The sequence below is a fragment of the Balaenoptera borealis genome (genome assembly GCF_965194805.1).
Source record: "Balaenoptera borealis genome assembly, chromosome: 5".
Lineage (NCBI taxonomy): Eukaryota > Metazoa > Chordata > Mammalia > Artiodactyla > Balaenopteridae > Balaenoptera > Balaenoptera borealis.
The window spans coordinates 137,415,268-137,441,177 of record NC_138862.1 but is presented as its reverse complement, the minus strand read 5'-3'; the positions used below and the strand labels follow the sequence as shown (position 1 = coordinate 137,441,177).

The 25,910-nt window shown below is 41.8% G+C and overlaps 1 protein-coding gene across 20 annotated transcripts in view; it reads left to right on the top strand.

The window, feature by feature from the left end:
• TBC1D5 (TBC1 domain family member 5) overlaps nt 1-25,910 on the top strand; it is a 530,543-nt gene that overhangs the window by 470,404 nt on the left and 34,229 nt on the right. For all 20 annotated transcript variants that reach the window (XM_082392668.1, XM_082392665.1, XM_082392670.1 and 17 more), the window contains one exon: nt 9,738-9,901. In XM_082392668.1, coding sequence (XP_082248794.1) covers nt 9,738-9,901 — 164 coding nt within the window. The remainder of the gene's footprint in view (nt 1-9,737; nt 9,902-25,910) is intronic.

Genomic DNA, 25,910 nt, shown 5'->3' with positions numbered 1-25,910 from the left:
TTTCCCTTGTGCTGCTGTTTTAGGAGCTTCTCACGAGCTCCTCTTGTGGTCATCCCCCCATCCTCAGCGCTGGGCAGAGTTTCCAGAGACATGTCCTCAGATCAGTCTGCATAGGGCTTTTGTTCCCCGATGTTTGGTTATGAAAGGAAGGCTGGGCATGCCTGAGGTGGCTTGAGAATAGGTCAGTATTTAGTATATTCGAGAATGCCTTACCATATAATCGTAAATAATTGTCTTGGGTCAGGACTTTGGAGAATTCGGGTAGGAAGCCTTCGGGGGAGTGCCCTCAGGGTCAATACGTGGGGAGTCAAAGAAGCAGTGTTGCCCTCAGTTGTCTGTTTTGAGACAAGGGGGCCAGCCTTTGTCCTCTGTCCACCCAAACCAGTCACTGGAATGGAGCTGTTCCCCGGGGAAGGGGCATGATCTCGGGCAAAGCAGCTCTCCTCGGCTGGGGCTGTTTCCAGAGGGGAAGCCGTGAGAGCCAGCGGCAGCCCACGCTCCCCGCAGCTGGGGGAACAAGTGCCTCGGTCCCGAAGGGGAGATCTGGGCGGGGCTCTGCAGGCTCCCCTAGGAATGAGCATCGGGTTTTGGTGCAGCACAGGAAATGGTTAATGTTGTTCCTGTCAGTTAAAAACTTTCAAAGGTTTACAGGAGTATCAGGGCTACTGTGCAGTTTATGGGCTGCAGGCGTGTTGAGAGTCCTGACTCCTCAGCTTGGGAGCTGTCCGGGTGAGGCCCGGGTGATGGAAAGTCTCATCCATTTACCCCGTGTTGTCCTGGTCCATGTGCTAGGCCTGGAAAGGGCGGAAAGTCTGACGGTCCTTTCTTCTGTCTCACGTGCTGGTGACTCTGTCTTCTTAAGGTCTAAATGTCTACGGTCCCAAAGGGCACAAAAATGTTAGCTAATTTCTATAATTGAGGGGAAATGTATTTTGTACAGGGTTTTTATACGAGATACAGGCCAAGTAGTACTTTATTAATACTACCACCAATTTGGAATTTGATCGTTCAGAGATAAATTCTGATAAGAGCTGGCTTAGTGTTATCTCTGAAAAGGTAGTTTGCCCAGGAGAATAATAGCTACAAAAGAAACTTAGGGAGAACAGGACACTTTCAAGTTCTTTCTGGATTGGGTAACTGGATACTAAATCTCACCCAGTAAATAACTGATGAGCTAATTTATTAAAGCAGGTATTCAAAAGATCTCTCCTAGATATGTCATTAGCTTATTTTGTTATGATGGTTACTTTACGTAACAGCCTGCGTGTTGTGAAAAACATTTGGAAATTTAGACTGTTAAGTGGTTTATACCTGTCCTGTCCAGTGTGGTGTCCGCTAGCCACACAGGACCTTGGAATGCTTGAAATATATGCTATTTTTTTTTTTCTTTTTTTCCACTTTGGAAGAAAGATGGGGGCAAAAGTTGTTATAGTCTACAGAATTCTAACTTTTTCCAGCAGTATAATAAAATTTAAATGATTCTACCTGGAATTTTAGATTAACTCAGAATCTGAACTATAATGTCAAATGTTCAGAGTCTAGAGATCTTAAGTAGAGAAATACTTCTGAAATACTTAAGAAATAACAATGAGCATTTCCTACTATTTTAACAGTTCTGTGAATCAAAAGTCTGATTCAGGTCTCAGCAAGCTAAAACCAAGGTGTCAGGAGGCTCTAGGGAAGAATCATCTGTGCTGTTGGCAGAATTCACTTCCTTGTGACTGTAGAACCAAGGTCCCCATGTCTTCACTGGCCGTCAGCTGAGGGCCATTGCCAGCTCTAGAGGATCCACACTGCCTCACGTCCCTTCCCCCACGTTCAAAGCCAACACCACCATCAGCTCCCTCTCCTGCTTCAGCTGCCTTCTTTTTCTTTAGTCACAGCTCTGACTCCTTCTACTTTCCTGTTTCACTGTAAGGACTCGTGTTCACACTAACCCACCATCATCACCCAGGACACTCTTCCCATCTTAAGGTTCTTTAAATCACACCTGCAAAGTCTCTTTCGCCACATAAAGTAGCATATTCATAGGCTCTGGAGATTAAGGGCATAGGCATTATTCCACCTGCCGTATAATATGGCTTTTGGGGGGAAGATATGAATGATCAAAATTGACCCAAGAAAAAGTAGGAAACTTTAATAGAGGAATTAACATAGAAAAAATCCAAACAGCCGCTATAGTAGTGCCTTTCAAAAGTCACCAGCAGCAGAGTTATAGGTGAATGATCCAAATTTTGAAGGGACAGATAAATTCAGTTGTATAAACTTAGAAAAAGATGGAAGTTTTTTCATTTCATTTTGTGAAGAAAACCATGTTCTCGTGAATCAAAATGCTTTGGCTTCTTAGATTTCTTTTTTTCTGTGGACTTTTAAAAGTAATTTGAAACTCAAAGCTGAGCAAACATTCCTTTTGTTTTAGCTTTATCTTCCACCACCCCAAGGCAATAAAAGCTTCTTAAGGAGTAGAGTTCCAAGGAGCAAGGAGAAAATGTTCATAAAGGAAAACGAAAAACCTAGGTTTATAATACACACTTTAGTTGTTTTTCACTTTATCATCTTGGGTAAGAAATGCCTTCCTAAGTAGGACCCTAAAAACAGAAGCCATGAAGGTAAATGTAAACATACACAGACATATATACAAAGGGCTATGTTCTAGAATTTAGGAGGAACTTCCCTAAATCAGTTTTCTAAAATGAAATTAACAGAGACAATTCACAGAGGACCTTCAGATGGCCCATATTATTATGTTAAGAGATATTGTTTAAAAAGATATTCAGCCTCACTAGTTATCAAGAAACTTCAAGCTAACATAATGAAGTCTTCCTTCCATCAGATTAACCAAATAAGTAAGTAGATAAAGATATCATACATCATATTACGTTTACACTTATATATAAATATATATTACACGCATATATGTCTGTTAAAATCCTAGGAGGAAGCAATTTGGAATCATCTAAATTTAAAATGTACATACCATTAAACATAGCAGTTCCATGTATATAAATTTATCTTACAGAGATAGCCAACTGTACCTAAAGATGTACCTCTCCAGAGTGTTGTCATTTTGTTTGCAAAGGCAAAAAATTAGAAAAATCCTAATTATTCAGGAGCACTACAAAATTTCTTTCTTCACATTCCTTAAAAAAGGTAAGGCAGATTTTTATATAAATGAAAGACAAATTTTCATGACCAAGTCCAAAAAACATGTTACAGAGGGATGTACTTTTGGAATAACAGAATAAGGACCTCTGAAAAATCTGTTTCTCCATAAAAGTAGCAAGAAGAATGGCAAGAATGCCGAAATCAACTTGTTCAGAACTCTGAAAATTAGTCAAAGGATTGAGTCAATTTGAGGAGCATCTATTCAAGAAAAAAATGGCTGAATCTCAGTAACAACCATGAGAAATGAAATATTTCCTGCTATATCAATAAACAGAGGATGTCACAGTCATCAGGGATCGCAGCCCTCCAACCTGAGCCGAGGAAACTCAGGGCTGAAAAGAATACCTGCCATCTAGCAGCCATCAGACTGCAGCCACTCCCTGTGGTGAGCCCTGAGGAAACTCAGGGTGTGTCAGGATACTGGCCCCAGACAGCTGAGGTGCATATCAACGGAATGATTTCGGTGAGCCGAGACTCTTGCATCTTCCCATGTATAGAAAAGCGCTAAATGCCTTAACTTGAGATATCTGGTTTTCTTTACTTAACAATAATCTTTTGATGTTCAGACTACCTGCCCTTTGTTACAAAACTCCTATATAACCTGGCTCCACCCCCCCTGCCCCCCTCCCCCGCTCACCTCCTCGGAGCAACCTCTCTCAGAGCTATCTGAAATGCTGTCTCCTGGGGCTGCAGTCCTCATTGTGCCCCAAATAAAACTTAACTCGCAGCTCTCACGTTGTCCATATATATATATTTTTTAAGTCAACAACAGCATGCTTTGTAACATTTTAACTTTCCCTATTTCCACCCTCTCTCCCCAGCTCTGCCATAGCCTTTGATAAACAGCAGCCTGGCAACCACTGAAGGAAAAAGAATGAATTTGGAGCACCCTAAAAGTCCCATCCCCAGTAAATGTCACTAGTTGACCTGTGCAGCAGCACCCTCAAAAAACCTCTTTCTTAGGGCTTGTCTTTATTGGACTTTAATCAGAACTCGCTAAGGGAGAAACCCTATCCACAGAGCATCCATTGAAAATAATCAGTGGCAGTTACTTAATATCACAGCTGCCCAAGGCAGAAATGGAGCAAACAAGAGGCTAACTGAAAACTTAACAGGCAAATCAGAGGCTAGCAAAAAATTTAAAAGGAAAATCTAAGGAATGAGATGTCCATCGGGAGTTTTGAAAAGCTCCAGTATATTCCTGGGAATCGAGAAGGCCACACATATGCAAGATTATACACATGCCCAGGGAAGATTTAAGACGGGCTTAATCTGTCAACTCTGGATGAACTTGAGGCTCTGCATAGACAAGAATGAAGGCTAGAGCAGAATTGTGAACTGCCTGCTGAGCACTGAAGGCACGCCTGTACAGAGCCCCCAGCAGAGGCTCAGAGACTGACTGGTTCAAGGCATTTAAGGAAAGGAAATTTCTGTCTCTTAACTGACCACTAAGCTAACTGAGCAGAGACTTCAGGGGCACACAACAGCAAAGGATATAGACTTTACAGAATTAGTTTAGGGAAGTCACTAAAAAACAAAACAAACAGCAAGAAAAACAAATCTGGGGGTAGGGATGGGATCTAATTTGCGGAGCTGCCACATTATTTTATTAAAATGGCTAATTTTCAATAAAAAGTCTGAGACATATAAAGAAACAGAAAAGTATGGCCCATATTATAGGGAATAAAGCAATCAATACACACTGCCCCTGAGGAAGCAGAGACACTTATTTGACTTACTAGATCAGTAAGCTATTAAGTCAGCTATTACAAATATCTTGAAAAAGTTCAAACTGTGCCTGAAGATCTACAGGAATGTATGAGACCAGTGTCTCACAAAATAGAGAATATCAATAAAGCGATAGGATTTTTATTTTTGAAGAACCAAATAGATATTCTGGAGTTGAAATACAATAACTCAAATGAAAATTTCACTATAGAGGATCAACAGTAGATTTGAGCTTACAGAAGAAAGAATCATAAAGATATGTCAATTGAGATGATCTGGTTTGAAAAGCAGAAAGACAAAAGAATGAAAGAAAATGAACAGAGTCTCAAAGACTTGCAGAATACCATCAAATATACCAACATACAGATGATGGGAATTCCAGGAGAGGAGAGAAAGGTGCAGAAGGAATATCTGAAGAAGTGCTGGCAGAAGTATTCCACAACTTTATGAAAAACATTAATCTGTGTATCCAAGAAGCTCCGTTAACTCCAAAGAGGGTAAACTCAAAGGGATCCACACCTAGACACAGCATGGACAAACTGCTAAAAGCCAACAACAAAGAGAGAAACTTGAAAGCAGAAAGAGAAAAACAATTCACGATATACTAGGGAACCTCAATAAGATTAACAGCTGACTTGTCATAAAAAATCATGGAGTCCAGAAGGCAGTTGGATGATATATTCAATAATTCTATATCCAGTAAAACTATCCTTCAAAAAGAAAGGAGAAATTAAGACAGTCACATAAACAAAAACAGAACCCAATGCTAGCAGATCTGCCCTGTAAGATATAATAAATGGAGTCCTGCGGGCTGAAATGAAGGGATACTATAAATGAATTCAGATCCACACAAAGAAAAAGAACACTGATAAAGGTAACTACATAGGTAAATATAAAATACAGTATAAATGTATTTTGTTTATGTCTTATATTGTTAACAGAGCAGTACTACCCAAATTGATCTATGTATTCATCGCAATCACCATCAAAATCTCCGGTGTCTTTTTGGGAGAAACTGACAAGGCGATCATAAAATTCATCTGGAAATGCAAAATCCCCCTAAAGGCAAAAAAACAGTCTTGAAAAAGAACAAAATTGGAGAACTCATACTCCTTGATTTCAAAACTTACAAGGTAGCTACAGTAATCAAGACAGTGTGGTACTGTCATAAGGCTAGGCATGTATAAATGGAATAAAGTTGAGAGCATAGAAATAAACCCTTACATTTGTGGTAAGTCGATTTTCAACAAGGATACCAAGACCATTCAATGGGGAAATAATAGTCTTTTCTAGAAATAGTACTGGGAAAAACTGGATCTCTGCATGAAAAAGAATGAAGTGGAACTACTTCCTCACATTATATACAAAAATTAACTCAAAATGGACCAGACTTAAATGCAAGAGCTAAAACTATAACACTCTTAAAAGAAAATATAGGAGTAAATCTTTGTAATTAGGCAATGTCTTCTTAGACATGATACCAACAGCACAAGCAACAAAAGAAAAAATAAGTAAATTCATCAGAATTTAAAACTTTTTGGTTTCAAAGGATACCATTAAGAAAGTGAAAAGGCAGTGCACAGAATGGGAGGATTCTTTGCAAATCATATATCTGAAATGGAATATATGAAGAATCCTTACAGCTTAACCATAAAAAGATAAATAACCCAGTGTTAAAAATGGGCAAAAGATTTGAATAGGCGTTTCTCCACAGAAGATATACAACTGTCTAATAAGCACATGAATGCAACATCATTAGTCATTTGCATTGGTAAATTGCAAATAAAAATCACAGTGAGATACCACTTCATACCCACTAGGGTGGCTAAAATAAAAAACAGCCAAAAATATGTGTTGACAAGGATGTGGAGAAACTGGAACCCTCATAGGATGCTGATGGAAATGTTAAAATGGTGTAGCTATTTTCAAAACCAGTTTGGCAGTTTCTCAAAATGTTAAACACAGACTTACCGTATTGACCCAGCAGTTTCACTCCTAGGTACTGACCCAAGAGAAATGAAAACATAGGTCCACATAAAATTTTATACACGACTGTTTGTGGTACAAACATAATAATAATAGCCAAGAAATGGATACAAGCTATAAATGTCCATCAACTGATGAGTGGATAAGCAAAATGTGGTCTATCCATACAATAGAGTGTTATTTGGCAGTAAAAACGAATGAAGTACTGACACAGACTACAGCATGAATGCACCTTGAAAACATTGTGCCAACTGATAGAAGCCAGGCACAAAAGACCACATTGTATAATTCCATTTATATGACATGTCCAGAAAAGACAGAGCCATAGAGACAGAAAGTAGATTAGTGGTAGCCAGGGGGTATTGGGAGGAACTGCTAATGGGCACAGGTTTGTTTTTTTGGGTGATAAAAATGTTCTAAAATTAGATGGTGATAGTTAAGAATCTCTGTGAATATACTAAAAACTGCTGAATTATATACTTTTAAAAGGTGAGTTTTATGGTATGTGAATTATATCTCAATAAATCTGTTATTTTTTTTAATAAAGGCAATTTTCACATTTAGTCTGTTTACAGTAAAAATGTATTTACGAATTAGTGGCATAATTTTAAAAAGAGAAAATAAATAGGTGGTTCCTGAGGTCTTTTTCAGCTCCAGCGTTCTAGGACCCTCTACCAGTGAGCTCGTCACCATGCAGCGTAGCCCAGGGAAGTTATGACCTAGAGCCTGCAGGTGGGTGGGAGACAGACAGAGGCAGAGGAGGGAAGAAGGGAAGGTGCGGGGGGCGTAGACAGTCTAGACCCTGAAGTCAACATCAGATGCTTCTGTGGCCTGGGACTCTGCTGACCCTCCTTTCCCAACCTCAAGACCGCCTGTGTCCTCCTCAGGGCTCAGCTCTGACACCACCCACTGCAGGTTGTATTCTCCAGGAAGCAGACCCTGAGACGGAGTTAGAAGTACAGAAGGCTTACTGGGGACTAACATCTGTGAAAGGAAGAGAGGAGGGGATGGAACTAAGAAGGGGGGTGTCATCAGACTGCGATGCAGACCTCACGGAGGTCTCTGGAGGCTCAGCAGGAAGCCTTGAGGCCGAGTTCCTAGTAGAAGAGCCCTGTGTCGTCAGGTGGAGATGGGTCGGCCCTTTACTGCTGGTCGCTGACCGACAGTCACGTGTGAAAACTGACTTTATAAAAATAACAGCTTTATTGAGCTATAATTCATATGCCATCAAATTTACTTTTAAGTGTGTCATTCAGTGGTTTTTAGCGTATTCACAGAGATGCTCACCTCATACCACTATCTAACATTTGGAGTTAAACTTGACTGCTCTCATTCCTCTCACGGATTCGTCAGTAAATCTCATCAGTTTTTTATAGAATCTGACCTCTTCTCACCACCAAGCTGTGATCGTTCTGCTGACTTGGATTTTTGCAATGACAAAAATTGTTTCCCCTCTTTTTTTGCTCTCTCCCACCCCTAAACTATTCCCAATGCAGCAGTCAGAGGGATCCTTTTAAAATTAAGTCAAATCATGTCACTCTCCTGCTCAAATCCTCTAGCAGCTTCTACTGGCTTCGCTTCTCAGAGGAAAAGTCTTCAAAATTGTCTACAATTCCTCACCTGACGTGATGCCCCCAGGCCTCATCCCCTCCCCCCATTCTTAGCTTTAGCCACACTGGCCACTCTGCTGTTCTTCAGAACCACCAAGGTCCTGCTTGGGGCCTTGGCACTTGCTGTCCCTTCATATTGTCTGCAAAGCTGGTATTTTACCTTCTTCAAGTTTTTGCCCAAATGTCCTGCACCTCAGTTCTCAGTGACGCCTTCCCTGACGATCCTATTTCAAACTGCACACCTTCCTCAGACACTGACAATCCCCTTTCCTGCTTTCTTTTTCCCCACAGTGTTTATTACCAACTAAAATCATATATATTTTATGAATGTATGTGTCTGTCTCCCCTCACTAGAAACTGAATGCCTTGAGGGATGGGAGTTTAGATGTCTCAGTTTCCACTGTCTCCCTGCCCCGCTAAGTGCCTGGTACTTACTAGGCCCTCAGTTACTATGGATGAATGAATGAATAATTGAATGCACACCAGGTGCTGCGCTAGGTCCTTAAATCCTCATAACAACCTTCCGGAAATGTCCCCATCGTATATGTGAGACCTGCGTGGGTCTGGCCGCAGCCAATTCTGTTCACCTATCTTCTGCACCATGCTGCCCTCCCAGCAGGCCTTCCTGGAGCCCGTACTCCTGTCTAAGGGAGCTTTGTGGCTCCAGAACCTCTCAGTGAAAAAGGCACTGCAGGAAGTCACAGATGCACCCACTCTGATGTGGGGACCAGTCTTGGATGTAGCCCTTGAGCCAGCACCTTGTCCCATTTCCAGATGCTTCTACTATGGCCTGGGGGTAGCGGTGTATCTGTTGTGCAGTTAATGAAAAGGAAAGAGGTGCTTTTGAAAAACTGGTGAAGGATTTAGTTTTTTTTGTATATATTAATAATGTGCCATATAATTGTTTCTGGCTTCTCTTATTAAGGATGATTCCATTAGTGAGGGAAAATCCAGTCATTTCACCTGTGACTTCTGAAAATTGGATTTTTTCGTTTTTTGATATGCATACCACACTTGGACCATTGTAGTTTAAATAGCGCGCAGAAAACTATAGCAGTACTTCATTGTTTTAAAAAATCGGCAGCTATTCTGATACACAAAAATGCGTGCATCTTCACACTCCACAGTGTCATTATGTTGACGGTGTGAATAAAGAAGTATTCTAATTGATCATTTATTAAAAGCAGTAAATTCAGTAGCAGTGAAAGAGTCTGGTGTCTCATTATTGCTACTTAATTTTTCTTACAGGACAAAGCTCTAAAAACATCCGTTCATCTCCAAGCATTGAGAGTTTGCCTGGAGGAAGAGAGGTCACTGGCTCCCCACCTTCATCTGCTACTAAAAAGGATTCCTTTTTCAGCAACATCTCCCGTTCACGCTCACACAGCAAAACTATGGGCAGAAAAGAATCTGTAAGTATTTTAAGGACGGTTTTCTTTTTATCCTACATTTTCCTCTAGAATGCTGCATTTGTGAAAACCTCTCTTCGTGCCTAGTTTTATAAAGTTCTTAAAATTTTTATGGACTAAAATGAACTATTTCATCAGAAATATTTTTATTATTATAATTTAGTAATATTTTAACGCTCTGATCTATATTACACTGGGGTGGGGATGAGGGGAAGTGGCATCAATTAAAATAAGTTGAATTCCAAATCTTCATCCTTTTTTTCCTCTACAAATGCCTTTGTCAAAGCCTGTATTGTCTTCTAAAATGCTAACAAATAGCATTATAACAAACCATAGAATAAGACACTTAAACCAAGCTGTTTTTTCAGTTTTAAGTATTTCTTGAAAATGAAAAACAGCTATTTTACCAATTGTTTTTAAAAGTTATACAAATTACCTTTAAATTATGGTGTATTGATAGCTGCTGTCTAAGATCCTTTGTATACATTACTCAAAAGGACACAGCTAACGCATATCAACTACAATACTTAAAAAATCTCGTTGTTTCTGAAAAAATTTTTAAGTCACCTTCACAAGAGATAAAACATTTAGTCACACTTTATAGCTAGTTCAACCCAGTACTCTGATATGAAGAATTCATCTGCCCACTGGAAGAGGCTGTAAATGCAAGGTCTTACAGCCAAGGACTAGCTGTTGCTGAAATAGTGCTAAGATGGAGGGGTGGGCTGTGCAACCTTTGAGGGATAATTATTTAAGGTACATGGGCCAGATAACAGCGTGGTATCTATCTGCGTGACTGTATGACACTCAGCTTCCTGGTGCTTCCGCCTCCTCATCTGCAAGTTAAACAACATACTTTGCCCTCTGAAGGGAAGAGTTCACCACATACTCTCTCGGGGCGCTTTCCACGTGTAGGAACCGTGCTTCTCTAATTTGTAGAAGAGCAGAGTGGAACTTTCATTTGCAAATGGCAGCTTTAATGCAAGCAGTTAGCTCTGCTGCCTCCTAAACTCCACTCCAAGAACAGTTAAGGTCGTTTCAGATAAACCCTCGAGGAATAAGGAAACAGGAGAGACCATAGCAGCTAGCTTTTTGTTACTTGGAAAGCAGATGTTAAGTGGAAGCTAACTTAGCGGCCTAAGAAAGCTGTGAATGCTAAGCCAGCAGTAGGGAAAAACCAAGAAGCAACCTGAGTGAGATGGTAAAACCCTCTAGAAGCTCAGGAACTGGAAACGGGGTGAAGGTGGAGCTGAAGACATGAGGACTGGTTAGAAGTTTCTTCAAGAAGCGGATAGATTCCCATCCTCACTCTGGCAGAAGACTGGAGGTTTAATTCTCTGGAAAGTGTGAAACAGAATGTCTCTGGACTGAGAGAGATCAGGAATATTCGAGTATGAGACCACCCTCCTGGAAAAGGGTGTTGAATATATTTAAATACTGAATTGAGATCCCCAGGCCTCACCCCACTTGCTTCCCAGAACACCAGTAAGTATGTCCCTTCAGGCAGGAGATTGGAAGGGTTTTCTCTAGGCGGAAGTCACAAATAAAAAAAACCTTAGGGGTTCTCCAGGGAAACAGCCAGTTCACTTAGCAGTGAACTCAACCATCACAGGCCCATCTAAGCACAGAACTTTCTCGTAACTTGTAGTTCACACTATTTTATATGAACAAGACAGGCAAGAATCACCAGATACTAGAGGAGAGCATCTAATAGTGACAGACAGGCAGAAACAAATAGAAAAAAAGCAACTGGGAAGAAACAAGTCTTTGCAGGAGAACGCTTCAGAAAAAAATATTCATCCAGAGAATAACAACAACAACAAAAGCTATTAGAAATTAAAAGACGTCTGAAATATAAAACTCAATAGAATAGTTGGAAGATAAAATTGAGGAAACCTCCCCAGAAAATAGGATACAAGACAGAAATGGAAGGTAAGAGAAATAAATATAATAAATAAAAAAAAAATTAGAGAACCAGCCCAGGAGGTTCAAAATCTTAAAAAAAAACAGGAGTTGCAGAAAGAGGGAACAGAGAAAGCGACAGGAAGGAAATAATCAAAAATATAATTCAGTTAGTTTTTCCACTAATGAAAGACCTGAGTTTTCAGATTGAAAAAGTTCACAGAAAGTCCCACGTGAATAAAAACAAACCCACACCCAGATACATCACCGAAAAAGCTCAGAACTCTGGGAACAAAGAGATATCCTACAAACATGTAGAGTTGGGGAAAAAGAAAGATTTCCAGCCAAGGGTGAGGAATTACAATAGCTACAAATTTCACATGGCAACACCAGAAGTAAGACAGTGGAGGAGAAATTCCTTCAAAGTTCTGAGGGGAAATTACTTCCAGCCTAGATTCAGTCCCTAGCTAAGCTAATTAAGTGTGAGGGCCACTTTCAGACATTCAAGATTCAAAAAATGTATTCACATGCGCGCATTCTCGGAATCCACTGGAGGATGTGCTCTACAAGAATGAGGACGGGTACCGAGGATAAAGAGTACATGAGAACAGGAAATAGCTCATCCAGGGCGAGACAAAAGGATTCCTCAGAAGGGTAATGCAGGGAACCCTCGGAGTGTACAAAGCATGCTGTTTAGCAGATCCAAAGAGCCACGGCCAGCCCGGACTGGAGCAGCTCAAAAGGTTCCAGACAGTTTTCTCTAAAAAGACGAAATTGGAAGAATGACTTGTATATTTGGACAAATCGAGAAATTTACACAGCTACAGGTGAGTTTAGGCTTGAATTAGTGATAACTTTATAAAAATGAAGCCATTAAAACACAGGACAACTATACACCAATAAAAATGAAAAAAACAGAAAACAAAAAACACAGGACAAGGAAACTCCAGAGAAAAACCAAGAGTATATAGGAAAAGACAGAAAGGTATTGATAAACCCTGTCACTGAGCCAGGCCTGGAATTTACCTAAACATTGTGATGTAAGTCTACTGACTGTTAATCATGATAAAAATCCATTGAGAAAGGTGGGTGGGGAACTGCGTTTACTTGGGGAGGGGAGGGGGTAGGTGGTGGTCAGCAGAGCTGCATCTTCATCTTCTTTCCTGGAAAATCAGCGAATAATACTCTAGAAAAATCAAGAGGTGGCAATATAAGCTAGAGCTATAAAGGTGAGAAAAAAAGCACGTGTAAAGGAGTTGAAAGTGGTTGCTAGAGCAGGAAGCAGAGGGTGGGGCTGTGTGAACTGCTTTTCATAACAAGCCTCGTAGGACCATTGGACTCTTTTCAGCGTTACATATGTAACTCAGATTAAAAATAATAACTAAACATCTCAACAAAAATAGGATGTATTGGCATAATAAATTAGTAGAGGAGCTGTCTGCCTGTACGAAGAGCATGCCTCTGAAGAACCAGAATAAGGAATAACAAGTGAGAAAGCATACGGAGATGGGTCTGATTTGCGTTCTGTCCTCTTAATTAATTACTTTTCTTTATGGGGCTACTGTAACTTAAAACTGAGAAGTTGAGCAAAAACAGAAACAGAGTAAGTCTGACTCTCTACATAGACCTGCTGTGAACCCAGAAACCAGAACGCCCAACTCTTATTCAAAGTTTAGTATATTTCCTAAGTAGTGGGAAGTAAGTAGACAGAACTTTTCAAGAGAAAGCGCATGGTTTTCCAAGTTACAGGTTATTATTTTAGGAAATAATGTATCGTGGTCAGTGCTCTTTGCCAAATCATTCCCGTTCTGCGCCACTCTGGGCACTGGACGGACGGGATTGCACCACCCCCCCCCCCACCCACCCCCCCCACCCCCCACCCCCGTCCCCTGGGACCCGTCGGAGCTGTGTGGCCTGTTGTGTCCCGTGAGTTGGGAATGGCAGTGGCAGGCATGTGTTGCCACTGCAGGGCTTTCCACAGCCCTCTTCTTCCCTCTGGCACAGTGAGCAGAACCCACGTGCCAGCCCATGATAGACGTGGAGCCTGAGTGAGAAACAAGCCTTTATTGACTTAAGCTGAGATTGTTGCTTTGCACAGCGTAATGCACGGTTGGAAATGTTCAGGCCCAGAGCTGAGATTCATTCTCCCATGGGACCACCAGAGTGGTCGCGGTGGCACCAGAGCCTGTGACGAGGCATCGACCATCCTTGCGCCCACTGCTTTCATTTCCAGCCCCATTTAGTGTGATACAGGGGTTTTCCACGTCCTCAGAAAAGTTCAAGGTAGTTTTTCATTCACATCATCATCATCACCAGTTTCTCACACAGCAGGTGGCCAGAAACTGAAGCAAGGACATCTGTTGCTTTGGGTCCCTAGTGCCTTAAACGGTATGATGCCTTTCAGATTTCAAGACTCAGCTGATCTTTTAAAGTATCCCAGGGTTAAAAGAAATGGTTGATGTCAGTTAACAAAAGGCTGAAATAGCAGTTGAAAACAGACATTAAAACAAAGGTAACCTAGTAAGTCGCTATCAACCTGAAAGTGCTGAAATCTGCTTATAATGTGTCTAATCTTATCATTGAGAAACAATTTTTTTCAACATCAATATAGGTATGACGTATTTTGGACAAGAATCACGTATTAGGTCACAGAACTTATTTCCTCTCACTATTGCCTTTTATAGATCATAGAAAGACTTTCTGTAATCCACAGGCTACCTTTTTTAAATGAAGGTGTATCACATTTACTCCTGGTAATGCCCCCGATCTGGTTGTATAATAGAAGAACACAAAACTCAGCTAAGACTATAGAGAGGTAACAAATTAAGCTTTGTGCGACGTGTTTATAAAAGACATTATTTTCTGAAATGCAAGCAAACTAGTAGGAAGTTTTAAGAATTGACCTTACTTCTTTATCAGTGGTAGTATTGTTTTGAGGATTGGTATTTATTCATGAAAACGATTTTCCCTCTGCTTTGTTTCCCAAAAGAGTCTTTAGGGCTCACCTAATTCCATCCAGGTTTTAATCAAGCTCTGATTTTTTAGTCTTGAGGAAATTGGCAATTTTGATGCTTAAGTTTTCATGCTTTATTTCGCATGGTAATATAAATGACATCCAGTACTTAGTTTTCTAGAAATCTATTTTAGTTGGTCATTCATCTGACTGCTAAATAAATTTTAACTTGTTTTAGCATCATTAGTCATGTTCTGTGATTGTTGCCAAGTCGTTTTCCAAGAATATCTTTGCTAAGGTTGAAGATAGGGAATATGAGAAAGACTCTAAAATTGATTTGTGTAGGTGAATAAGTTCTAATCTTTAAGCACATTAGCCAACTAAACGATCTTTTCTGAATTCCTGATGAACTGCAAGACATTATGCTATGCTTTGTGATAATTACATACCAATCTCCAAAGATCTAAACTTATAAATGGTTCAGAATCCTCTCTAAACCACAGGAAATCAAAATTATCTGAGCTGAAAGTCCCTGCATAAGACAGGGTGTGTAATGAGCTACCCACCACCTGCAGGCTCGCAGCACCACTGGGGGTGCCACCCTGTGTCTCTGTGACCCCCCCCCCCACGCACTCATCTTTGTCCTACAGTAGTTTGAACATATGCCTTTGTCATACTGATAGGATTTATTTTTATAGTATTCATTGATCTCTCCTTTATCACAACAAAATGACAAAAAGTGTCAGATGAGTGAAAACAGATTTGAAAGCAGACTCATACTTCTGGAAGTATAGACAACCTGAACATTACCTGATCTACACTACCTGATTACATCATCTCAGGTCATGTTCTAGAAATTGGAATTCAAGACATATCCATATAAGACATATGAGAGCAGTCCCAATGAAGGTGCTTACAGTGAAATTGGGGAGGGGAGAACACATCAAAAGTTAAGTAATAATTACACTAAATAAAAATATAACTCATCAGCAGGAGAGGCATAAGATGGTTTAATGCTATCCAACAGTAAAGACAGTAACTAATACGGATTCAAAAGATAGACCACCATGGGCTTTATTGGTCCAGACAAGCTTCGTGTGAGAGATTAGACTTGAACCACAGACATATTTCTTCTTCCACCAACTGCAACCATTGTTTTCCCTTATGAAGACCCCGAGACTTCCTAGGAGAGACGGTGGGGGGCGGATATTGAGCAGGTGGTCAGCAGTGCCTGCCGTAGCTGTTCTCTCCTCCCTGACATCCTCTGACAGAGTGTAAGATAGTTGGGCTTATATCAAGTTGCTTTTGGTAAGAGTAAGAGAAATTACTATCTCAAATGAGGAAATGTGTTGCTTATTATCTAAAATAACAAGAGTCCCGAGAGAGGCAGGTGTGGAGTTGGACGATTCAGCACTGGGGTCGCCAGCTTTCCATTCGGCCACCTCAGTGTGTCGGCTTTGTCCTCAACCTGCTCCCGTCATTTTTCTCAAGAAGGCTGCCACAGAACCCGGCAGGTGTCCTGTCACCCCTACCCCCTCACATGCACACAGCATCTTCTAGAGAAGTCTGTTTGGAAGTTCCCCAGCAGGCTTTCCCTCCCATCTCATCGGTTGGGCAGAATTAAATCCCATGCGCACTCTAAACCCAGTCAGCCAGGGGAAAGGTTTAGAGAAGTCCACGGCGGTGTGGAAAGGTGGTAGAAGCGGGTGACCAGACACTTTGATGGACCAGTTATCCCTGAAGTATTAATTGCCAAAACGGTTCATCTAATCCTTCCCTAAAGCATTTACGTTTGAAAAGAGCCAGTTCTGTTGTATCAGTGATGTTTTAGTTGTGGATTTTCAGGCAGCTTGAGTTGGACTGGTAGTTGGAAGAGAGAAATTGAGCAGTGGCCTTCCCAGTAGGTCAGACTTTTCCTGGCTATATGATTTTTCTCTTCAGTCAGTGATGTATAATTCCTAAGAAGGTATATTAGTGGAAAGTATTGATTATAATGGATTTTTTATGGGCTTCTGCATGGAATTGAAAATTGGCATCTACAGTGTATCTAATTACAGGACTTTTTTCAAATAATATATAATTGTAATCTCTCACTTAATCAGTAATACTAATGATAACTGGATTAAAATACAGTCCTATTGAAAATGCATTCCCATTTAAGATAGTTTATTGAAATGAATAGATATAAAATGAATTTAAATATCAGTTTTTCTGGCTTATTTTTTAAGTCTCACGATAGGAATTTTAATTTAAGGCCAAAATGAACTCAGATAGTTGATCCATGATATTTAGTTGTCATTTGGTGTCATGTGAATCGTGCTCACATAACAAGTCTTTGTGCCAGTGTGTCAGCTCGGGGTCAGGGAAGATGGACCATATCTTTGTAGGAGTGTCCCATCCTTCTCTCTCTCTCTTTTTGCCTTACCCAGTCCGCGTAATATCATTGCAAAGAAATGTGAACATCAGAGGGAACATCATAAAGAACGCTCTGTTGTCGACAGCTTATAGGATGACAATATTAATTTAACTTCCGTTAAAGTTCTATAACCAACTTTTAACATCTTTATGCATCAGTAAATTTATTTTTAACCAAAAATTCTGAGGAGCCTCTGAAAACAGAACCACAGGGAGTGGAGTGCTGAACCTTGACTTAATGCCCTTTTTAGGGCAGTGAAGATGTTGCCCTTTGGGGATGAATGAGCCATTTATCCCCTCGTGCTGGGCCCTCTTCCTCCATCATTTGTCTTCAGCCTCATAATCTCCATAAAACGCCAAGATGCCAGACTAGACCATGCTGATCACTGCCCCAGAGGCAGAGACAGTGGTTTGGGGAGAGCTCAAGTGAAGCAATTAGAAATATTTAGAATTCCTGGCCAGAAATTCCTGTGAGTTTGAATGATCCCAAATTAAATGTGTCATTGATAGCATTTGCTTCCTTCCAATGGCCTTTCTTGAAACTTGACATTTATTTCATCTTTTAATGTCACGTTACCTTAGGGACAGTAATTTGTGCCCCGAAGTGCACATGTGCGTGGCAGGGAAGGAAGTGAGGGCTTCCCATTGTCCCGTGCAGACGGCAGTCAGCCAAGGCCAGAGGCCAAACTGAGGATGCTGTTGGGTGGTCCTCCTCTTTCTGCCTCGATGGCATCCCCAGCGCCTCCTACCCAGCGCCGTCCTGCTTTTAAGTCTTCTACCCCTAACATCTCATCATTTATCCTTTGAAACACCTATGTTCACTTTTCCAGGATGCTGTATTTTTAATCCACTGGGCTTTACTCCCAGAAAGAATGGTTTTGCTCCTGTCGTAGGAACTCTAGGCCTACTGAGCAAAGCGGGGTTGGCGGTGGGGGGGAATCTTTGTCAGGCGGCCTGCCCCTTGCCTTGAAACCTTAAGGCCGAGTCACGCCTTTCTGGTTGCTCCTCGTGCCAGAGCTGCTGTACCCAGAGGGTCAGTCAGAGGCTTGGGCGCCTTTTTCCTTCCCTCAGCCCTGCTATCTTCCCCCCAGTTTTTTGCTCCGAGATGCCCGTGTGTCAGGCATTCACGGACCGGTGTGAGTGCCGGGAAGCTCACGCCTCCCGCAGGGGAGGAGGGAGCAGAGTGACAGGCATCACCAGTGCGGCCTGGGCACCGCTCACGAGAGCCCCGCTGAGGGCAGGTGGGCGCTAAACCCAGCCTGGGCGAGGCTCACCAAGCAGCAAGCCTGAGCTGGGGGCTGTTTCTTTCTCTGCTCAAAGGTGGTATCCATTCCCCAACTCCTGTACCCAAAGGAGGTGACTTTTTTTCCTAATTAAATTAAAAGCATGTTTTAGGTTAGTAAAGGCCCCAAGAGGGAGTTGCCATTGTTGGAAGGATTCAGAATCTTTCTATACTGTGGCAGTGATGATTAAAAAAACATGGATGGTACCAGGAAAACCTGCTAGCAATGACACAAATAACTAATAATAAAATGAGAAAAGAAAAACAAAAATAAAATTCATTTGACCATAAAAATAATAATAAACATAATCATTTATACAGAGTTCACCGTTCATGCTTTATTAAGCCTCTTAATAAGCATGTCTGTCATTACAAATGCACCTGATTAACTGTCGTAACTTTATTTGATTAGATTAGTAAACTTTGCTCATATATGCTTGACCTTTGCTGAGGTGTTTGCTTGTGAGGTACAGTTGGTCACGAGCAACTTTTTTTTTTTTAATTAATTAATTAATTAATTTTTTTGGCTGTGTTGGGTCTTCGTTTTTGGCGAGGGCTTTCTCTAGTTGCGGCAAGCGGAGGGCACTCTTCATCACGGTGCGCGGGCCTCTCACTATCGCGGCCTCTGTTGTTGCGGAGCACAGGCTCCAGGCGCGCAGGCTCAGTAGTTGTGGGTCACGGGCCTAGTTGCTCCGTGGCATGTGAGATCTTCCCAGACCAGGGCTCGAACCCGTGTCCCCTGCATTGGCAGGCGGATTCGTAACCACTGCGCCACCAGGGAAGTCCCGAGCAACTTTTTTAAATATGTGAGAAAAAACAACCACCAAGATGGCTCTCAGCCCTGACATTACAGTGTGGCCGAAGGATTTACAAAGCCTTGACTATATGGATCACCAGAAGATAATATAGTCCAATTCCCAAGCTTCCTTTTTATTTAAGATGATGGCAAAGCCATTCCTCCTTTCCCTCAGAATCGTTACCAACTTAGTACAGTCCTGTCCATAGCCTCATCATTTCTAGTCAAAACAGCATGTTCCAGAGTTACTTAGGTCAGCTGATAGAAACTTTAACAGCAGTAACACAAAGCATGATGATTGTAATAAGCCATAAACAAATTAGCTTTATATTAAATTCTAAAAAGTTATGGGCTACTTTGGAAAATGAGAGAAAAGGGTAAAGAAAAGTGTTTCAACTGGAAAAGTACTTATGAAAGGGGCCACTCCTCCCCCACCCCCATCATTTATTCGTAGACCCCTGACTAGACTCTGATTCCTGCCTTTCTTGGTCATATTTCCCAATTGTTTTTTCACCTTTGATGTTCTTACTGTTCTGCTTTAATGCTTCTTTTACCTCGTTCCTTCGTCTGGAGCATATTCCTTTGCCATTTCATTTTGTTTAAGTTTCTATTTGTATTTTTATGTGTATAGTAGGCTAGTTATGTTTCTTGACCTTGCAGAAGTGGCCCTCTGTCGGGGACGTCCTGTGTTTCCCAGCAGTACGCTCGCCTTTCATCACCCAAGGACCAGGGGCCAGCTGGTCCCAGGGTAGTGTCTGGCCTGCATTCGTGGACACCGTCTGCAGGCGGCAGGAGCACAGTTTTCTTGTTTCTGGTGTTTCAGGTGGGTGAGGCTGGTCTAGAGGCTTGCGCAGGCTTCCTGGCAGGAGGGGCCAGTGCCTGCCCACTGGTGGGTGGAGCTGCTTCCTGGCCCTCCTGGGGGCAGGGCCGTGTCAAGGGGTGTGTTTAGAGGGGGCCGTGGGTTCAGGAGGACTTAGGCAGGCAGCCTGTCTGCCGATGGGTAGGGCTGTGTTCCCGCCCTGTGGTTTGGCTTGAGGTGTCCCAGCACTGGAGCCTACAGGCTGTTGGGTGGGGCCAGGTCTTGGAACTAATGACCCAAGCAAGATGTCAGCCTCCAGCGAGAGTCCACGAAGATGAATACTCCCCGATATATCTGCCACCAATTTTTATGCCCCCAGGTTGAGCCACAGCTGCCCCCCGCCTCCCCAGGAGACCCTCCGAGACCCTCATGTAGGTCTGGCCCAGGTTCCTGTGAAGTAACTGCTTTAGCCCTGGATCCCAGTGGGCATGAGACCTTGTATGTGCCCTCCAAGAGTGGAGTCTCTGTTTCCCCCAGTCCTGTGGAGCTCCTGCAGTCAAGCCCCACTGGCCTTCAAAGCCAAATGCTCTGGGGGCTCCTCCTCCTGATGCTGGACCCCTAGGCAGAATTGTAAACAAGGTCATGAAAGTTTGCAACGCTTACCTGAGTTCTTTCATGTGTCCCCTCAGATACCTCAAGGATTCCACTAACAGGGAAGTGGAAAGAACTAGCAAAGTGATATCGTTAACCTGCCCACATACACACATATCCCCCACCGCACAGTCCAGAAGTCGGCAGGGGTCCCAACATGCAGAATAACGCCCCAATCAGTCTAGAATAAACTGTGAGAAATGCTGCCACATTGCTTAGCATCAGGGAGTGCTCAGTCTACACTCTAGGCAGTCTTCTGGGTCTGGAGCATATTTGTATACTCTACATGTATCTCTTACTCATCCATCATGGTATAAAGATACATATTCTGTGAAACATCAAGAACAATACTTTGGAAAATGAAATTGAAGAAAGAAAGAATGAAACCAGCAAGGAACCACTAGGTAATAATGCTAACATTTACAGAAATCTTAAATTCATCCCTAGACAACAATCAAATTCTAATCTCATCCAGCTAGACTATTAATAGCTATTTACTGCCCAGGATGAATGAATGTTGAGTTTTTTCTCAGTGTCTATAATCAAATTCACCCATCCGTAGGCTCTGTTATGACTAAACTCCTTTTTGATACCCTTGATGAAAGTCTCCAAATTAGGTTTGAAGGTTGGATCAGCACAAGATTTTTTTTCTTTCCCCCTCAAATAAATGAGCCGGCCTGATTCTTTTGCCAGGAACTGAGATTTAAATTTATGAGATGGACTGATCAAATGTAAAGACTGTTTCAATCCTGGACCTTGCATTTCATTCCAAAGAGAGCGTCATTATTTAGGATGCTTTGAGCTGACTATAACGGAAATCCTGACTCAAACCGATTCAAATAGTAAAGAAAATTATTAGCTCAAATAAGTCCAAAGACCTTCTCATTCCTGGCTGCACATCAGAATCAACTGGAGAGCTTAAAAAAATACCGGTAACAGAAGTACTGAATCAGAATCTTTTGGTTGGGGCTTGGGTCCTGGTCATTGTTAAAAGCTTCCCAGCTTGTTCAAATGTCCAGTCAAGGTTTGGAGCTGATGATTTAGAAACTCATCAGCATCTTCAGGGGCCCCAGTTCCTTGCACCTCTCTGCCTAGCCCTGCTCAGAGCAGGCCCTTCCTCAGGTTAGAAGCAAGAAAAGGAGAGAGACCGACCATGTCTTCCTGCGGCTCTGGATTGGGTGGCTGCAGGACCCTCTTGCGGAGGAAGAGGTGGAGTGAACACTGGGGGCACCAGCGCCCCCGCCCCTCCCGCGCGGAGTCAAGAGTTCAGTCAGCCCTGACACGTGCCGCCGTGATCTCCAGACCGAAGCTTTTCTGCAAACAGTTACCTCTGTGGGAAAATATATCAATTTGATTGTCATGAGTGTTTTCATCTTCAAATGAGCAGGCATCTTCGGAACGGTCAGTTTTGCTGGAGGCAGTTTATACGTTCCCCCAGATCACCAGGCTGTACAAGATCATTAAAAACCACTGGACTCATGGGGAAGATGGGATTGGGGAACAACATTGAAAAACTTCATCACTGACACATGAAGTAGGAACCTAGTTGGTTTGACACATGTTAAAATGATTACGAAATAAATACTGCAATAAATATGACCCTTTACCTTGAAAAACACCTGCTACTTGGTTGGAGAAGTGAACATCGTCGGAACGGTCACAGCTTATGAGTTACAGTGAAGTAATGGAAGGAGAATTCTTTGGAATCTGACAGATTTGGCTTATGGGTGCAGCTTGTCACACACACCGTGAGCCCAGGTCGCTGGCAGATGTGTGAGGTGTGCGCGTGTATGCATTCTGTGTATTCCTGCGTGTCTGGGTCCAGCTTCGCGCAGTTCTCTGCATTCACCCAGTGTTTCTTGTGGATGCAACTGTGCATAAGCAAACGTGGGATTCACACTGTGCTCCGTTGTTCCCTAATCCATCGATCTCGTTGGAACAAGTTCACATTTTCAAAACAAGCATCATAACAGAACTGACTTTACTCTGGGTGTGACGTGCAGCTTCTGATTTTGGTTGGGTTGGGGAAAGGAAGTTATAGAAAGATTACACTTTCTGTATTAATTTTTTGTTCCCAGTTCAGTAACTGAGTTCTCAGTTCTCGGTTCAATAACCGTACCCTGCTAATCAGAACTTTTAGAATAAGTCCATTTTGTTAATGGCCACATACATCCCTAGTATTTATAACATCAGCTTTCTCGCTGTGAATGTCTGAGTCCCCATCAGAATTCTGCAGGGGCTCCTTCTTCCCTGGGATAAACCTTGAGGCACCGCCTGCAGGGTCCTTGATACTCTCACCCTGTCCAGCGTTACGGTGAGAGCCTCCCTCCAAATCCCCAGCCTTTCAGGAATGCACAGCTATTTCGTACCTCAAATCAAGCACGCTGTCTCACACCTCTGTGCTACTTTGCTCCACTGTCTCTTCTGACCAAAATGATTCATGTGGCCCTAAGACTCCTAGAGTTCCTTCCAGCCTCTGCCCAGGCACCGCGTGTCCCATGGAACCTTCCCTGCCACCTTCTGGAAGCTTTAAGCACTTTCAGGAGGTAGCTATGGTCCTACTGAAGCTACAGATTCCGGAGTCCCTCCCCTAATCTACAGAAGCAGCATCTAAAGATGAGGCATGTCCTAGGTTATCTGCAGTTGCTTCCTTTGCTTTCAGTGTCTGAGAACTGCTTGTATTTAGTTATAAGGCTTTGCCAGGCACTTGTCTCTATCACAGTATCTCCTGAGCCAGATATTGTGTCTGGCACTCGGTAAATGTTTAGGAATGAATGAAGGCTGTTGAGGGTTTTTTTCTGCTGTGCAAGGATTCAGATGCATTAGGCTTTCCTCTGGCCTTTTCTAGAACCTGAAAAGTCACCTCATTTCCCAGCGGCGTTCACCAACCGCATATGAAAAGTAGCAAGAGTTGTTGGTATATAGTGAAAATGGGGTTTTTATAAATTAGTTTAAGGGACAAAAAATTTTAAAGTGTGATAGGTATGTAAATAAACCAGTAATTTAAAGAATTATTTCCTTCTCACTTTTTTTTTTTATTCCATAAATCTCAGAATTGGTAATCTCTGTGTTAATCAAAGCTGTTCCAACGCTTGGTTTCCTTTTACCAATTATAACTTAAAGTACTTCTTAAACCATGCGTGATCCTCAACTTGGATTTCTGTAGGGCGCCATTTTTTGTTTGTCTCTAATGGGACATCATGGGGGTCAGTAGCCCGGAGCATTGTGGTACAGGGGTGCACATTTCCTCCTCACACAGGTCAATTAGCCTTGCCGTAGAGAAGCAGTGTTGGCTGAGGCCCTTCCGTCTGGGTCAGCCATCGTGCAGACGCCTACTTTGGTGCCAGAAACAGCAAGGGAAAGCACGCAGATGGTTCTACCCAGACAGCAACTCTATGAGAAGCCCAGCCGGAGGCCTCCGTGCTGGCTGGGTGGTTCCTTCAGTTGGTCTGATCACGTGTAAGTCGAGAGGGGAAAACCCTTGATAAATAAAGTAACATCTGTGCTAATAGGCATGGTGAAGGAGAGAACCATTCTGGTTTACAAAAGATGGGTCAGGTTGCCTAATTATAAAAATACAACATGAAGGCGATAGCCTAAAAGCCCAAAAGATGGGGACATTTCCCCACAAATGCCATTTAGTTAGCCTGTCAAACACAATCCCTTCTAGGAGAGAGCCTTTTTTTTTTTCCAGTTAAAATATTCAAAAGACCGGCAATTGCCTTAACAACTGAGCTTAACATTTCTATACCTTTTGAATTTTTAAAGGCTAGGAAGTTCCTAAGAGAAGCCATACGCATATGATGATTTTTTTTAAAAGAGCAGTAACAGGATTTTTGCAAATAGAAGGTTTATAACTATGCAAGTAAGGTTTTATTCTTCCACTGATTACACCTCTGTGAGGTTGTCCTAGTTAAACATTTTATTTTAATTTCCAGTATGTTTTTTCAGGACTGTACGTTTATTCAGTTTACTTTAAAATTTATAGTACATGATCCAGTTATTTGTCACTATTCTTTTCTATTTACGCTATTGTTTTTTTGTAAACAATCTCTAGAAAGGCAAAGTTAGATTAAAATAGCTCATAATGTTGAAATGGTAATAGGCAGAAAAGCATATTTCTAAATGATCAATGTATTTAACAGATATTACTTATTATGATTATTATTAAAATATCTTCAGAAAATCAGGGATGAATTTAAATACCATAGATAATGACATGTTCTACCATTTTCTTTTTATTGCATTTACGTTTGAAAAGCATCCTTTATTCTCGGATATACTTAAACAAGCCTCTGTTTATCGAAAGTTGCAGAAGAGAGCATGCATAACCCAACAAAATTAATTTATATTGGGCTTTAAAATAAGTACTTGTGCAAAAACAGAAATATAGATCAATGGAACAGGATAGAAAGCCCAGAGATAAACCCGTGCACGTGTGGTCACCTTATCTTTGATAAAGGAGGCAAGAATATACAATGGAGAAAAGACAGCCTCTTCAGTAAGTGGTGCTGGGAAAACTGGACAGCTACATGTAAAACAATGAAATTAGAACACTCCCTAACACTGTATACGAAAATAAACTCAGAATGGATTAAAGACCTAAATGTAAGGCCAGACACTATCAAACTCTTAGAGGAAAACATAGGCAGAACACTCTGACATAAATCACAGCAAGATCCTTTTTGACCCACCTCCTAGAGAAATGGAAATAAAAACAAAAATAAACAAATGGGACCTAATGAAACTTAAAACCTTTTGCACAGCAAAGGAAACCATAAACAAGACGAAAAGACAACCTTCAGAATGGGAGAAAATATTTGCAAATGAAGCAAGTGACAAAGGATTAATCTCCAAAATATACAAGCAGCTCATGCAGCTCAATATCAGATAAACAAACAACCCAATCCAAAAATGGGCAGAAGACCTGAACAGACATTTCTCCAAGGAAGATATACAGATGGCCAACAAACACATGAAAGGATGCTCAACATCACTAATCATTAGAGAAATGTAAATCAAAACTACAATGAGGTATCACCTCATACCAGTCAGAATGGCCATCATCAAAAAATCTACAAACAATAAATGCTGGAGAGGGTGTGGAGCAAAGGGAACCCTCTTGCACTGTTGGTGGGAATGTAAACTGATACAGCCACTATGGAGAACAGTATGGAGGTTCCTTAAAAAACTAAAAATAGAACTACCATACGA